Below are 17,483 nucleotides of genomic sequence, written 5' to 3' on the forward strand. Positions count from 1 at the left end.
TCTACTCCACTGTACTAAACTTTAGGCCACTCTACACCACTTGACTAGGACACTACCCTCCATTCTGTCTTCATGTAAGCTTGGGGTTTACTCTTCTTTCTCCGACTGCAAAGTGAGAGGATTTATGCGACAATCTTGCTGGTTATGGGAATGTAGAAAGGCTGTACGGTGTTAATTATTTCAGCCCACAACAAACTATAAATGCCTGCATATGAACTGTACAAATATTCAAGAATATATCAGAATATATCAGAATTAGGAAAGCGCAAATTAAGCACTTTTTGTAATTCTGAAGTGTAGTGGAACCAAACATTTTAATAGGATCATAAGTCAATACACTAGGTGATGCAGACTTCCACACATTATCATTTTTGCGCTGTATAGTTTTATAAGTAAAACTGCATGTCTCTGCAAATGTAATGGTCATTTCAACAAAAAATGTGTTCCCTGTAATGGTATATTAAGAACAGGAAGAGCAGTTCCTATGGGTCGCTAGTTGGGAAGGGAGAGGAAGTGGGGAAGCACAGGTCTTTTCTTCGTAATGCCCTCACACACCCCGAGGGATGTCATGCTTCATCATTTGGGCATTTGCCCCTCGTCAGGCCGGCGCTACAATGCCTGACGGGCTCCCGAAACCGGGGCTCTTTGTCGGGGATCTTTTGAAGAAGCCGTATCGGTGCGTGTGGGTGTGAGGGCAGGGTAGTGCACGAGGAGTGAGATGTTTTAAAAAAGGTATAGGGCCGTCCTACTTATTTAAGTAATTTTATTAATGAGGTAGCTCTAGCCTTGGTAAAAAGAGGTGTAGAAGCCCTATTTAGGAGTGATGGTCCGTAAGGGCTAATTATGTGAGAGTGTGGTCAACATGTTTCGTGCGCCAGCTGCCCCAAAAGGGTCAATGGCACTTCGTCAGGACCAAAAAATCAGAATGTGTTAAGGTAAGTGCACTACCGTTTTTAGCACTAGTTGCTAGGAACGGTAGGGGGTAATTACTAAGGAACTGGTACTGAGATGAGGATAGACCCCTCACGACCTAGTTCCGGACAGACGGGGATGACAACAGAGCACAAAAGTTGCTCCGATTTGTAGGTAGACTGGCAACTTGCTGGCGTCCTACCCTCTCTCTGGGCCCCGTGTCTCTGCAAATGTAATGGTCATTTCAACAAAAAATGTGTTCCCTGTAATGGTAGCACGCTACCACACTATGGAAACTACACTCTACATCACTTGAGGACACTCCACTCGGTGGACACTCCACTCGGTGGACACTCCATGCTACTAACTTTTAGTCATGCTGAACTGCAGCCACACTGGTGTACAACATGGCTAAAACACAATAGGCGTGATCTGTTGGCTTTGCCAATGCTGTTTTCTTTTGTCAATAAACACATTCAAACACAACTAAAACATGACCATTGCCTCCCAAAATCTACTTTCAACCAAGTTTTTTTTGTTGTTTTTTTTTTAAAAGAAGGTTTGAATAATTTTCAAAAGACCAGCATCAATATCACTTGTGTCAAGTTTAATCCTTACGTATTCCTCACAAACATCTTCAAACATCACTGAATGATCCACCAATCAAATATAATTCCTGGTCTATAAGAATTTTAAAGCTAAACAACAAAGAGCCATTATATTGTTTGTAGCGCAAGCTCAAACTGCAGGCCAGTTTACTTTATTGGTAGACTTCTATTGGAATCTATTTGGTTTGTTAAACATCCGAGTATGAGCTTAGTAAGCAATTTCCTATAACAATCAAGTCAATCGTCCTATAATTCACGAGTAGACCAGTTTACATAAACAGTTATCGTAACATTAGTTTGACACTTTAGCTTTTATACAATCTGGTTGATTTAGAGACAGTCACAAAACCTGGGCAAAATGAATTCCCATAACTTAAATTGAAGGAAAACTTCTGAGTAACAAAACCTTATTCACTGAGTCATTGAAGTGAAAGAATAGTCATTTCCCAACAGTTCTAAAACCAATCCTCTCCATTGATATCGAGAGCTAGTAGATTCCACAGCTTTTACTAACCTCTATGAGACCTGTGCTCTCTCTTGGACCTAAACAACACCTGACATTATTGGAGAATTATGGAATATCAGTATACCTACATCTATGTAAAAATCAATTCCATTATCATAGGGAACACCGTCCACAAGTTCATAATGTGAAACATTACTTTGTCTATGACTGGAAAAGCAATTGTAATGTGCTGCTGTAGTGGCCAGAAATCAGCCTTTCAACCTCAAAATAAGAAACCATGCAAGGCCTTCAGAAAAGAGTTCCCTCGCTTACAGTTTTCCCGATTAGTTGTTGTAATCTTATTAATGCCCCAGGGTAAATTAACTTCAATTGAGCCATTGCCCTCCAATTGATTTGAGAGTAGCTAACCATTAATATAACCCATTATAATAAATACATTGCAACATTCAATATTCATATTTAAGGGTTTGATTATCTCCCAATAATTTTTTTACCAAACCCTGCCTACACCAAATCACCTGTGGGAAATACAGATTACACATCAGGGATGGCTTATGTTCAATTTCTGGCCTTATTGGGATATAATACTACTTTTAGCCCTCCAACATCAGCACCAGATATAAAGAGGAACAGACTAACTAAGATCCAACGAACCCACTTTAGGTTAGCAGTGGGCAGTGAGAGGGACTAATTCAAAGGCTTGAACCCATCCAAGTTTATTGAAAATACAAGCCAAGTTTCATGAAATCAGAGAATATCATAACTTCTAATGGAGTTATGCAACACTCAATCAGCCTGTATGTGCCTATTTTTCATGACAGTTTTTCCAATATACCAAAAATGATCTAATGGAGGGTTTTATTTGGGATTTCAGTAAGTCATCCAACCAAATTTTACAAGCCTATAAATTGAACTGGCCAGTCTATCTATACATTATTCATGAACAAGCACATCAGCAAGGATCTCGCACATAGTTAAAGGAAGTTAGCCGTCATTCTGCAGCACACAAGCATGTACAAATTATGCTGCACACAGTATGGTCTTCACTTACCTTTATTGTTACATTGCCTTTGGTGACTTTTCTCATGTTGAAACCGACGGTTGGTATCATGTCCTCACTGAACTGACCTGACTGAAGAGAGAGAATGAGCGGAGATCAGATGATTTATACTTGAACAAGGAAACAGACAACACAGCTGCCATCACACAGTTGCTATGAACCATCATCTATTCCCAATTTAGACCAGGCCCGAGCCCAACATCCTAGGCACCACAATGTGCATCGGTGCATCATGTCAATCTACTATGGTAGCATCAGCCCACTCTTTAGATAAGCTCCTCTTCTGCCCTCCAAAGGCATCACAATATCCACAGCTGCCAAGGGGCACAAACATGGCCACTTTTAGCTAGTCCTGGCTTTTATGCAAAAATGTAAGGCACATCCTGGGACTTGGAGTTTCACTTTTAATATTACAAGCATGGGCTCAAAAACACCAGAATGCAAAATACTGTAGGCTAAAAAGTCAGGCCTGGCTGAAAATGTTGCTCATAACATGGGGACAATCTGCAGCTTTATCAGGGAGTTCTGCCATTTATTTGAACCCAATCCACCAGCTCCTCACTCTGTAGGCCTGCTTTTCTTCACACCCTGATAAAACAATCTTGCCCCTACAGTCAGGACCGTGATGCAAAGTAACAACTGAAAGGAACTTCCAGGTTATCACGTGAACTGTACAGCTTAATGATTTCATGTTTTAGAATCAGCAGTGTGCAGAACATAAAAGTGCTCTTCTGACACACTTCGCAACAGGGGTCTCATTTAGGTTATAGGCGCTCCAGAAAACGACCTATTAGTCTAAGCACGTCATTACTTTATTAATCAAGGGGTGGAGGTGGTAGAGGAGCGCGCAGCCTGGTAGCACATCTACGAGGAACGTGATTGATCGGATGTTTATAAAAACTTTATCAACTGTATTATTCAATGCATTATGAACTGGGGAGGGATCATCCACATCTGCTTGGTTAACTTTATGAGAAGGCAGGATTTAAATCTTGGAAAATGTTTGAATGTCTCCTCAACTAAGTTACCCCCCTTTGGCTAAAAACACGTGCATAGCAGATCCAAGCATACTTTGATGGATGAGAGACCTTCATGAGACAGCATGAGAAAGAAGATGGAATCCCTCCACTCCAGGTCTCTGTGGCAGCTGACCAAGTGTGCACTCCATATACAAGAGGTAAACAAGCATTTACAATGCAATGGTCTCGGCATTGGTAAAGTTAGAGCTATTGGCATTGCTCATGACATTATTTTTGTTTATGTTTTTGTTTTTAAAACATGTAAAGAAACGGCATTGTCATGAGCAATGCCAATAGCTCTAACTTAACCAATGCCGAGACCAAACAAAACAACTCAATAGTCCACTCGTATAGGGTCGTTTTGCCCATCCTTAATATGGCTACGCGACGCGACATGCAAAGATGCAGATGAACATGCGCGTAGAAAACTCAATGTGAACTTTGCCTGTACCTGCCCCAAAAAACGGGCACATTATAGCAAGAACGACAGCCATCTTGTAAGCCTCGTCCAGAGAGGCCGGGCAATCAAAAGCACTTTGACGAGAAACGAGTGTGAATCTGAGAGGCATGTCGCAAATAATTTTTAAACACTCCATGTCTAACTTTGATCATCCTCACGAGTGTTAATCATTTCACAATTTTTAAAGAATATAAATACAAAAAATGTTCGTTTGGCCTGGTAGAATGCCATATGTTTGGAGCACTTCCAACTTGTAATTCAAGATGCTGTAATTGATGGGAGAGTCATTAAGAAACACGTCACTATCCCAAGATGGTAGGCCCCGTTACATTGAAAGGACTGCGTGACACAAAAACTGTCCTTTTGTTTCTATGGCCATGGAAACGAGATTTATTCCTGTCAGGATTTGCTTTTAGCGTGTTAGCAGCCGTCGTCAGTTGGCTCGGTATCTCCGTCTCTTTCCACTGGTACTTCAGACGCTTCGTACTTTCGGTTGCTGAACCTCGATTGGGAAACGACCATTGAGTTCTCGCGAGGCAGCCAGTTCTCGCGGGAACTCGCGCACTCTCCCCAGTGTGCAACCCCGCATGTGGGCGTCGTTTGTAACCAGGAGGAATCACGGGGAGGTGTCTATGTTTTCAGAAAAGGGCCACCATCTCAGTCTGTGCTGTCTGTTTTCCGGTGCCTTAGGAGCCGGTGGCGGGCGAGATCTACTTCCGGTAAGGATGGCGGAGGAAGGCAATAGGCTGCCGGGCGAGCTGGGCCTAAACAGCAAGACCGGAGACACCACGCAGGAGCCAGCGTGGGAGTACGAAGGAGATCAGGTGAGGGAGCAACGCCGGGACACCACCGCCTTTCTCCGAGGCACAGCAGAAAATGCCTCGGAGAAACGCCACGTCCTTTTCGGATTTGGGGGCGTGTTTTGCTGTTGTCTCCTCCCTGAGACTTCTCGCAAAAAACACGCCCCCCGATCCGAAAAGGACGGGGCTTCAACGGAGTGACAGGACCTCTTCTCCAGTGGCTGGCCAGCATTTAAGAGGCCAGCCAATGGAGAACAGGAGAGAAGAGGGGCGGGTGCAAGCCCCTCTTCTCAAAGTCACTCAAACTCATTAAATCTTGGAGCGAGACTGCGCAAGCGCAGCCTTTCGCAGCCGAGACCTAAAAAGCATGCAAGTATGGCACTGCCAAACCAGGAAAAATTTGATACAACACAACCTTGTGTTACTTACACATAAACAATGTTTAATCACTCAAAAAGATAAGCACTTTCAAAAACAGACACCTGGAAAAATCTAATTATCTCCCCAAAAAGGCAGACAGTTGGGTGGAATGTACACCTCATCAAGCTAAAGGAAGAGGTGGTCTGGGTGACATAAGGAGTGAAAGCTCAGAGAATAGGAGACTGCAAACGAAAGAATAAGGAGTAGAAAGGAAAAGGAGGGTAAATACCCAGACAAAATGGTTAAGAAGAGACATAACAAATACTATTAGAAAACTGATCATTTCATAAAACCTACTGTTTTAAACTAGAAAATAGAGGTAATCCTGAAAAGTCACATGTAAGACCAAAACACTTGCTGGGTTGCTGTCAATCCACTGGTCTGTATATATTCTGGGTTGGTCAACTTTTCGGGTCTAGAGACCCAACAAAAGAGCACCTAAAAGTGATAATATTCTGCCTTGTGAGAAAATAAAGATGCAATATTCCGTAAACAGACAATCCGTAACAAAGGACAATGGCAAGGTTAGGGAGTGGTTTGATAAAAATAGTAGGACATCTGACCAACTGTGCATTTCTATAAATTAAACGTAAATTCACCCAAAACATTTTTGAGGTACAGGAGTTTTTGCACAACACAAGTAACTATAAATGTGCACTCTCAAAAATTGGAAAATCATTTAGTTTTGATTTCTGTACCTCTTTGAAAGAAATATGGACACGGAGCCCCAAAATCATACTTGATTTTCAAAATACTGAAACATGCACTACAGGGCTGCGACCCCAAGGGCGCAAAGCAACTTTACTTTCTATAACATGCTGTTGATAAGCCACATCTAGTGCTTAGAAAGCCCGTGCATGGTAAGAGGTACATGCTTTTTAGAGTTGCATTAATTTTAACATTCATCCTTGCAATTGCGTTTTGGACATATCACATTGGTAATAGTTAACACACGAAAAAGAAGATGACTTCTAGCATCTCAAAGGAACATATCAAGGACGTCCATACACAAGAACGAAACTAACTTCATTAAGAAATCCAAACCATAAAGTTGAAGGATAGTAGAAAAATATGCGGCTACAAAACGCATGCGCAAAATTACCGAATTGATGCACAAAAATCCATGCACTGATGTGATGTGTAATCTTCGGAATAAACGGGAGTCAAAATGGCCATCTATTTACAAGACGGTTTGTTTAAAACTAAATTCGGCATACTCTGTTTTTTTTCCCATTAACAAATTGGTGTGTGACCACAGCATCTATAGCTACCCAACTGTTGGTGGTAAAACTTTCACGCAAAAACATTTGAAGGTGTACCAATGGAACATATGTTTCCAAGCGATCTGGTAACTAGCCTTTCAAACAAATGACAAAATTTAGCATGGCAGGTGGCTTTCTACGTAATGGGCGGGGTAAAAAAATTAGACTAACAAACAACAAACATGTAGTTTGTCATCGGATTCTAGATATACCAGTTGACAGCGCACAAAAACACAAAGGCACATGAACATGAAACCATACATATAAGAGCATTTTAAAACAATATTAGTGATGGGTAAAGCGTTAATCATATTTAGTTGTAAATGTTGTCAATGCAGTTTGCTCCTATGAACTTAGTCGCATGATATAATAAGTAGAAAGTGCATCGACAAATAGGAAGAATGATTACGATAAGTCAACACAAATAGTGATATAAGGAACCGTCTATTAAATGTGTGCTTGTTTTTCAGAGCCCTTTTAAGCTCTAAAACAAAAACCATAATCCAAACATTTTTGAATAAGGGTTTGAACACCTGTTATTTAATAGAACTTAAATTAGGCCGCCACTAGGAAAACGATTAAGATTATTTGTCTCACCCTCTAGAACCGCTGGACATGCGTCAAACTGTGCTTCTTTGCCTGTCATAGAAGAGGACCCAGATTCTCAAAGACGTTCCCCACCAGTCAGATTTCCCATGCAGGGTTCAAGGGATATACTTGGGTGCCGTCCCTTCAAACACCATGCACTCTCTCACGTTTGTTTTCCGAGTAAAGGATGGGCAAGGTAGTACAATATAATGTCGCTGCCAATACATAAAAGTGAAAAGAGCAAGGTACAAAACCGGACCCCAAACATCACCTCTGAAGGAAAGAGACAACCACCTTTGTGTGACCAGCGACTGGCTTTTGAAGGAAACTACAATTTTAAAATAATGGGTAGACACCTACCGATTTATGGTGGAAGAGGCCTTCCCCGGTGGGCAAAAGAAAGGTTCCACATAGAGGAAGATGGAATAAGAGGACACCCCCACACTAAATAAGGAAGGGAATCGATCCCCCAACGGGAAATGGAAAGACTCTCATATACCGGAGGCAGGGGGGGCTGCCTCGATCAAGTTAGGAAATATGCCTCCACTGCACTCCTCTTTCTATTGGAAGAGGAGGAAAATGAAAACCCAACATCTAAGGGAAGAAAAATAACTCCTCAGCAGAAGAAGGGAAGGCCCAGACTGGACAAGAACACCCCACTGGATGAGTAGAGAGGACAATCCACACTGTAGTGGGAGTGGGGCTAAGATCCCTGACTTGGAGACGGATTCAGTAGCTGTAAGAGAGAAGGCCGGCAACCTCCAACCGGGCAAAAGCATGCGTCACTAATGTCCAGCTCCTAACAGACGCAACCGACTGCGATCATAGGACCTGAGTGGTAGCTGTTGTCTGAGCCACTCACGTGACCAAGTAGCCGCCACCGCCCGGAAAGCTGGAGGCAGTCAGAACAGCCCTCGGTTTGCCGCATTGGTAAACAGTCGAATGCATGAGCGTGCTGAATACGGCAGACGGGTTTACGGCAGACGGGTTTACGGCGGCCATCTTTGAATGGGAGTATGTTGGATTTTGTGAGATAGTAATTCTGTTTAGAGATGACTTAATGGAGCCAGGTGCCTGCTTACGCAGGGGGGAAACCTCCCAACTTTCGAATGCACGATGCTATTTTTTATTCATTACGAAGCATATTGAATTAAATCAAAGGAAAATGTAAGAGCGGGAGATAATGTGGTGTAATGGCCAGAGTTGCCGACTTTGTAACGGAGGAATCGGGTTCGAGTTTTAGCGTGGGCTCAAAATCCTATGATTCTGGGCAAAGCACTTAATTTTCCTACCTACAAAAATGTGTTGTGTAACGGAGCTCTTGTAACGATCTCAAATACTTTCGGGTTGAGTTCGCGCTATATAACGGTAAAAACGAAAAGGAGACAAAAATACAGGGTTTTTTTTTGCAAATCCCGAAGTCTTATAAGGCCTCACGGGGAGGTGTCTATGTTTTCAGAAAAGGGCCACCATCTCAGTCTGTGCTGTCTGTTTTCCGGTGCCTTAGGAGCCGGTGGCGGGCGAGATCTACTTCCGGTAAGGATGGCGGAGGAAGGCAATAGGCTGCCGGGCGAGCTGGGCCTAAACAGCAAGACCGGAGACACCACGCAGGAGCCAGCGTGGGAGTACGAAGGAGATCAGGTGAGGGAGCAACGCCGGGACACCACCGCCTTTCTCCGAGGCACAGCAGAAAATGCCTCGGAGAAAGGGAGTGTCCTTTTCGGATTGGGGGGCGTGTTTTGCTGTTGTCTCCTCCCCGAGACTTCTCGCAAAAAACACGCCCCCCGATCCGAAAAGGACGGGGCAGGATTAGAGTGACGGGACCTCTTCTCCAATGGCTGGCCAGCATTTACTAGGCCAGCCAATGGAGAACAGGGAAGAAGAGGGGCGGGTTCAAGCCCCTCTTCACCCAAGTCATTATGTCTCGCGAGCGAGACTGCGCAAGCGCAGCCATCGCTAGCCGAGACCTAAAAAGGGCATCTAAACCTCTATACTGTACTAGAAGCAGGAACAATGCCAGACCAACTCACTCCTCTATATTAGGAGAAGGAATCAAACACGTTCCACTACACCAGTGGCAATAATGGTGCATAGAACTCTTGCTCTATTGGTGCAAAAATAAAGCATCTTGTCCTCTTTGTTGACCTGTACCAGAGGGAATACCCATGGCCATGACCTACTCTTCTCTGGATGCAAAATGTGGAATAGAGCATGGCGCTTCCAACTGTGCCCGAGCCAAACAGAGGACCTGGACTCGCAGTTAGGGATAAACTTCTTACTGGAACAGGATCACACAGTGCTTAATTTGAGCAGGTTTTTGCCTGTGGTGGACACCAGCACTCAATTTTGGAGACCAGCACTTATTTTTCTGCATCAAACCATCACAGAGTAAGGAAGGGAAAAAAAGCTGGAGAAAGAGAATAACGGAAAAACCTTCATAAAGGGAGAATGCAGGAACCTGAAAGAATAACACAAAGGGGCTGGGAGAGTCTGGTAGTGGATTAAAGAGGCCTGGGGTGGATTCAAGACTACACAGCCTTGTTAACAGGCACGCTAACATTTATTAACCCCAGGCTTATAAACAGAGCTTTGGGCAAAGTCACTCATTACAAGTACTGAGGACCAATACTGGTTAGCATATGGCTGATGCCTGTCTAGAGTGGACAAAAAGAAAACTATGGACTGCAATGCATTCCATTGGCCAAGATTAATCCAAGCATTCCCCTCCATTTCTTCCAAATGTTCTAAGTGAAATTGTATATCGGAGCCTGCGTCTTCAACTCACTGGCAGCAGAGGGAATAAGAGACCCTTTTAACTTCCCTCCCTTGATCGAGGGAACAACAGAGCCCTCCCCTTCACTCTCCTGTTATAGTAAGTATTACTGTACCTACCCCTTTAACTCCCTTGTAACAAACCGAATGGTGGGGCCAGTCCCCTTTGACATATTAAAGGAAACCACAAAACTCATTCCCTTCAGTCTTTTCTAGTAGAGGTAGATTCAGGGCATATCCCCTGTACTCCCTTTTACCAGAGGAAACACTTGGAGCCTATCTTTTCTAATTCTCCATGCCAGAGCTAATAACAGTGCCCATCTCTTTCCTGCCCAGTAAAGAACAAGGAGCAGCACATATTCAACCCACTGCTGTGTACCAAAGAGACATGTTCACATCAGTCATCTATATTCAAGGAGAAAACAAACAAGAGACTGGCTATTCCTTCTCACCTCCCAGCAGCAGAGAGGACAATGGGTAGAGCATTCCCTCTTGTACGAGGACATATGTGGCCAGTTCCCAATGCTAAATGGGGGACTAGGGCAAGTGTCTTTAACATCTAAAAGAAGAAGGGCGGGATAACAAGACAGCTGTCCTCACAACACTGAACCAAAAGGGAGAATTGGCAACACATTCATCACTCTACCATAGGTTGGGACAGGCTCCGCTTTATTAAAAAGAACAGGGTCTCTTTACCTGAGCAAATCAACAGGAATATCGCTTCACCCATCTCACCCTCACACAGAAATGAGGAAATTAATAGGGCAGGTCTCCTCCACACTCATGGGCAATGCAATGTACACAATGGAGCCAAAATGTGCATGTGTACAGCAAAGCAGCCCTGCTTCACCCATAATAATCACGCATTCCTCATCCAGCACGTTGATAAATGATACAGAAAGGCAAAAACTGGTCACCGTCTCACTATCACAAGATGAGCTGTCACCAGACAGACTAAGCAACTGCAGGCTTGCATGTCATTGGTCTCCGACCTCAGCCGGAAGACAGTGAGTCCATCTCTCTCGGGCTGAGATACTTTATGTAGCATTTGTAATCTGCAGTAGTTAGTGTGCGGAACAATGGAGCGAGTCCAAAGGTAATCACAGCTTAACTCCAATGAGGGCACAGTGGGCTGCCCTAACCATCCCACTAGGCCAATGCAAGGATCAGCCATTAGAAGTATTTTACTTTGATTTATAATATTTACTTCTAGTTTGAAAAACTACGCACTGCACATTAAAAATGTATACAATTATTATCTTACATAATTAAACCACAAGTCATTTAAATGTTCAAAATGAATTCAGCTTCACTCAGAAAGTCCTATTATCTGTATTCACCACTTTTCACATCCAAAAACACTGTAGAAGAGCAACAGAAAGAGACATATTAATTCCAAAATGGAAATGTTATAAATGACTTAGCTCAGCGCATCAAGTACATCAGTAGTAGGATCAAAAAGCCTCTGCTGAAACCACTGCCCCTCCCCAACCTCCGGCTTTGACAAGTTCATTGTACTTTCAGCATATAAAGGAAGCCATTCGCCTACGATGAAGCTTCATGAACAGAGCCCTAACTCCAAATTCTTGCAGATAACTCAAACACCTCTCGAATGTTTACGGCACAGGCCACATGTACAGAAAAGATTTGGAGGTTAACCTGGTTATACCAATGAACCATGCATGCACTTTTGTCCTTTAAAATTCTTAGGCTTAACTTTTCACCTTTTAGTATTTCAAGACCATATTTCTTGTACAAAAAGAAAAATGCTGTCTAGCAAGTGTTGACCTATAATAAAAGCCAAGTGCTCAACAGGTATTAACCTCAACACCAGGCCATTAAAGCATAGGAAGCATCTCCATGCCTAGGAGCACACAACTCCATAACCAAAGCAAAGAGTAAATTATCTGCTAGCCTACGGTCCTTTTTAAAGTCTCCGTTAAAATAGCACACCTTGTGCATGAAGCATTCCTTTGCGTAAACAAGCAAAAATCAGTCGGTCTTCCATCAGGACCACTAAGAGCCACTTCCGATGGCTGGATTTAGAAAGACTAGGTGCAACCTTCCCTCTGGATAAAGACTACCTTTTAAGTTTTTAGTACTCACTTTCAAAGTCTCTACTGAAGCAATGTGCATCCGACAGAAGAGTGGTCGCAGAGGTTCATGGGATTCATGTGAAAGAATTCAAGGAAACACCCAATCCACACGCGCCCCTAATCTCTCCGCCCACAAAAGTAAAACCTACAGGTTGGGGGGGGGACTTTGTCTTCCATAGGACATCCTAGACTAGAGATATAGGTCATACAAATGCGTTTTTCGGTGCAACCTGATAGCCCTTTCTCTGTGGCCACACCTGCGCCATCAGCTGGCCTAAGGCTCTTAGGTATACAACAATATTTCAGGAAAGCAGAAAAGGCTAAATTCCCCAGGAATGTCACTTTTTTGATGATAAAGCAAGATTCTTCACCCTCACTGTATGCATCTTAGCACGCTTGATGGTTAATAGCGGACTTTGAAGACTTGAAAAACAATCAATAAAATACTAAATCATTTTCAAATGGCTCACAAGTCAAAAGTTGAATAATGATGAAATTGCCAATCTCTACCGTTAAGGCATGATCACCTCTGCCTACTAACTAAAGCTTACATCTTAAGTGGCCCACTGAGTTCTTTTGTGGACAGAGATGTCATAGCGGCAGTTCCTTTCAATCGCAAACATGCATCCAAAAACCAGTAGACACCACAAATGTCCATAAAAACACCAGAAGGCATTGCTTGCTTGTCTGAGCACATCACAGTATACTGACAATGCAAAATTTCTGAAAGTAACAGCGCTTTAGAAAGGCTTTTTTTTTTACGAATAATTCTCTATGGCTAGAGCCATCTACTGGTTTATTGCTCCTGCCAATATTTTTGTATGTCTTACAGTTCAAGCAACTATTATTTCACATCTTCCACTGGAAAAGAACTAGGGCTAAAAAAGGAAGGAGAGAGGAAAATTACCTCTTTAGTGCGTAATGTGCGACTTATTCACAGAACATGCAAGAAGTGACTCCTCTTGGAAAACATACTGAATTGAGTGCCAAATGCGACACTCACTCTACGTTAAGCTTCAAAACACCAGAAATGCCATCCCTTTCCTCCAACTCTGGGCTAATTGCAGAGGATTCTGACTTTCAATGATCTGTACTATGCTGCAGCTGTGGGCAGCAAGGAATTGGGGCTGGGAGGGAACAAGTATTCTGTAGAGCAGTGTTTCCCAAACTGTGGGTAGTGAACCAGTCAATTTTCTGTGGGTTGCAATATCTGAGCAATAAATAAAGATGCCTTTGAATTCTATGTTTACCTTGTCACATTCGCCAGTGCTTCAAAGACAGAGGTAAAATGTTAGGCTTTAATTTCTGACAAATTGCTGCTTATTCTTTCAACATGGGGATTGGTGTTTATTATTCTTTCTCTGATTGCGGAGTGAGAGGTGTTTCTAAAGTGCATTATGTGACAATCTTACTGGAGGAGAGGGAAAGGAAAGGAAAGGCTGTAGGATGCTACGTTTTTTGCAACACAAAAAAATTTAAATACTTGTTAATGAACTGTATGTGTTCAGCAGTTAGCAGGCCCCGAAAACTCTACTCGCCGCCCGCTATGGCGAGTCATATTCGAGCAATTTCATCCGCTCTGGCAAGTGAACTTAATTTGGAATGGATCATAAAATGAATGAGCACTAAAGACGCCTTTAAATCTTGTTTTTTATCTCGACACATTTGCGGTCTGTTCAAGGACAGAGGATAAATTGATACTTATCTCGGAAAATGGTGTTAATTTTTCTCTTATTACAGTTGGAGGTTTTTCCCAAGTGATCGATCTGACAATCGTGTGAAACTAAAGGCTGTTTTTTTCTAGCACATAACATTTAAACAGCTTGTAAATTAATAGTACAAATATTTTAAAATATATCAAATTACAAAAGCACTTTTTTGGTAATTCAGAAGGGTGATGCAAACAAAGATTCAAACAGGAGCAAAACAAATCAGAACACTTTACTTGGTGATGTGGAAATAGCAAATATTTGCAGAAAATGGATTTCTAAACACTGTACACTATACATTTTTTATCAGTAGGTAGCATGCCAGTGGGACATTTTGTGGCCATTTCAATGGAAAATCTGCTGATTGCAAAAGAGTGTGCTACCACTTCATGCTTTAGGTATGTATTCATTGAAAGTGATAGTTTTTAAACATTATTTGAGAAACATTCCGGCCGGCCCTGATGATAACGCTGTTAATGAACTAAGAGGCAAGTCAGTGGTCATGTGTATGCTACTAGATGTTTATTATATGAAGCAAAAGTTTAGTCTATTAAATCTAACAAAGGTGTTTTGGGTACAACAGACATGCTGAACTCGCTATATTTGAAGGTGCTCTCATATGTGATAAAGAAGAAAATGGCAGCTCAGTGAATTCAAATATTTGCCCAGGATTACATAATTTGAAACCAGTTTATGGGTCAAGAGCATTATAATTAGGTCGAGTAGATTATTTAAGTCCCTAGACCTGCAGGTCTGGTAAAGTTTTTATGATTTTTCGAGGCCTAGTTAGGAAGCATATTTTTTGTAATTCCGAAGTGTGCTGGAAATAGGATCAAAACTAATGAGGACACTTTACTTGGCGGTGCACAAATGATAGTCACAGAAACCCGATTTCCGCACTATCATTTGTGTGCTATACAGTTTTAGGAGTTAAACTGTATGTCCGTGCAAAGCTTGTGGCCATTTCAATGGGAAATTGATGTCTATAAATGACAGTCCGCAACCACACAATGCTTTAGTTGCACTCAAAAATTGCCTCTCATTAAGTCCATTAGAGCTAGGCGGATCGTCAAAATGTGTCTTCCTAAAAAGTGAGTTGTGGTTCTAAACCGTTGGGGTAGAAGATTCAGAGGACTGAAACATTATTTGCCAATAGGAATAAGGCTTGTTCACTAAACATACAATGAGGTATCTCAAGGGCAAGTTTCTTCATCACCTGCAGTTCCATGCAAGAATGGAGATAGCTTTATGGCCAAATTCCTATAAGCAGACATCACAATGGCAAATAGTACCAAATCTTCCTCCGACATGATGAAACAATGCTTTGTAAATCATCGGACGAGGAATCCACAAATGGCAAGGTGAGCAACCAAAAGACTGCTCTTTGCTTATACTAATACATCATCCATCACCAATAATAATCTGCAATCCCAGGGTCTGATGCTGCCACAGCCAACAGTAAAACGGCATCCTGCAAAACCGCTTCAACTTTATATTGTCAGGGGGCTTTCCCTTAATTCACAGCGAAGTGTTATCATGTAAGCAGATGCTCTGTTCTCCCACACAGAGAGACACTGTTTTGATGCTGCCACTGGAAGCCGGAGCATCTTGTAAGGAGACATCTCCATCCATCACACTAGATCCATTTAATGAGACAAAATCCCTGTTGCACACATTAATAAGGCATCTTTGTCCAACGTCCACAATCTCAGCCTCAATATCCTTCTGAAAATAAAAGCACCCTATGGGATCTATAACTGGCCAAACCATGCAAAATAATTTGAAGCATTCTGCAGGCGAATTGACCATGAAGAGGGGAGGTCACACAGTGGAGAAATGAAGTCTTGGTCATTGGTATCAATGCAACATCTATTCCAGATGCTCCACGTGCCAATCCGTATTTAACTAGCAACCTTCAGCATCTAAATAGGTCACAGACTTTGGAGAAGTTATCAATTCTTCTCTGTCAATGATGGCACAAGAGAAAATTGTTGCACACACATTTCATTTTACGTTTGAAACATCAGTCAATTAGTCTCCTGATGCATTCTATGATAAGGATGTCAAGGAGGAGGTTGTTTCTGGGAAAAATAAAAACGGCCTGTGCTTAATTTAAAAAAAAAAAGAAAAAAAAAAAAAAATCGGTACCAAGGCCTGGTCAGGAGGCCACTACAACTTGCACCACCCATTGCTCCTGCCAGCACTGCTAATCGCAGTACCAACCCAGCCCTCAATCATCACGCTCCTACACGTGTAGCAATTCAGGCTATTTCAGGCCTCCAAAGCTACTGGAATGGCTTGGGCGGTAATTTATTTATTTAAATTAAGAACTGTTGCTGTGCTCATCTCTAAATTTGATTAAACAGCGCCACCATGTAGTAGACTATAATAAGTGCCGATGTTGACAATTACGCGCCAGTGCCAAGCACCGAAAACCACAGGCTCAAATTAAGAACATAAAAAAAGGCAAACTAAAAAGCAGAGGAACAAGGTTCGACACAGGGAAAAGTTCACCTTTTGACGCTATTCAGAAGACATGCAAGGACCACTTAGATGCCAGACTTATAGGGGGAAGCGGCACCGGAGAATTTGGCAGCCACAGAGAATCAGCAGTCACAGCTACAGGTTTGGCTACATAAAGAGAATGGTAGCAGAACTTCCCCATCAAATTGGCGAACAGCAACAAAAGACAAAGGGTGCAAAAGGACCATTCCCATTAGAGTGAGCTTCAAATGAAGTCAGCATTAAAATGGACTTTACTGTCCTCCAGTCCAATAAGGAGTTAGGATAGCATTTTGCTCATGGTCACAAGGTAGAGACAATCCCTTTATTGGAAGAACTCTGTGAGGTGATTTAAGTCTATTGCATCTGAAATTGTATTCATGTAAATTATAATGAGCTAAACCAGAGAGTTGGCAAGTAATAATCAAAAATACAAAGTAAGCAGTAACAAAATATCTGCAATGAAGGAATCCAAGGACCAAAAAAAAACAAAAAAAACACGTTCTGAAGCAGCCAATGTTTTGGATGACATTCAATGTGGTTGACATTTTGTACCAGACGATTCTCTGAAGAAAGTGTTTGAAACCACTGTCTGCCTCCATATGAATTTTTTTTTTAACTCTAGGAACGGTCTGGCTATGGTTCTAAAATAGACTGTGGTCGGTCTACAAGCCCAAGTGATGGTCTGGTCCAATACTCGAAAGACACCTGCTTAGTACTTGGAGCTTAAAGCTAATTCAACTAGTAACTGGAAGCAGCTGTCATTTTTTTAATGGAGGAGTGATAGGATTTAAAATTTCAGTTTATAA

At 42.2% G+C, this 17,483-nt stretch overlaps 1 protein-coding gene across 1 annotated transcript in view; it reads right to left on the reverse strand.

The window, feature by feature from the left end:
- Positions 1-17,483, reverse strand: part of ARL8B (ARF like GTPase 8B) — a 106,618-nt gene that overhangs the window by 46,439 nt on the left and 42,696 nt on the right. The window contains exon 2 of the mRNA XM_085624505.1: positions 3,038-3,118. Within this exon, the coding sequence (XP_085480631.1) occupies positions 3,038-3,118 (81 nt within the window). The remainder of the gene's footprint in view (positions 1-3,037; positions 3,119-17,483) is intronic.

Source organism: Triturus cristatus, chromosome 9, assembly GCF_964204655.1.
Source record: "Triturus cristatus chromosome 9, aTriCri1.1, whole genome shotgun sequence".
In the NCBI taxonomy this organism is placed as follows: Eukaryota; Metazoa; Chordata; class Amphibia; order Caudata; family Salamandridae; genus Triturus; species Triturus cristatus.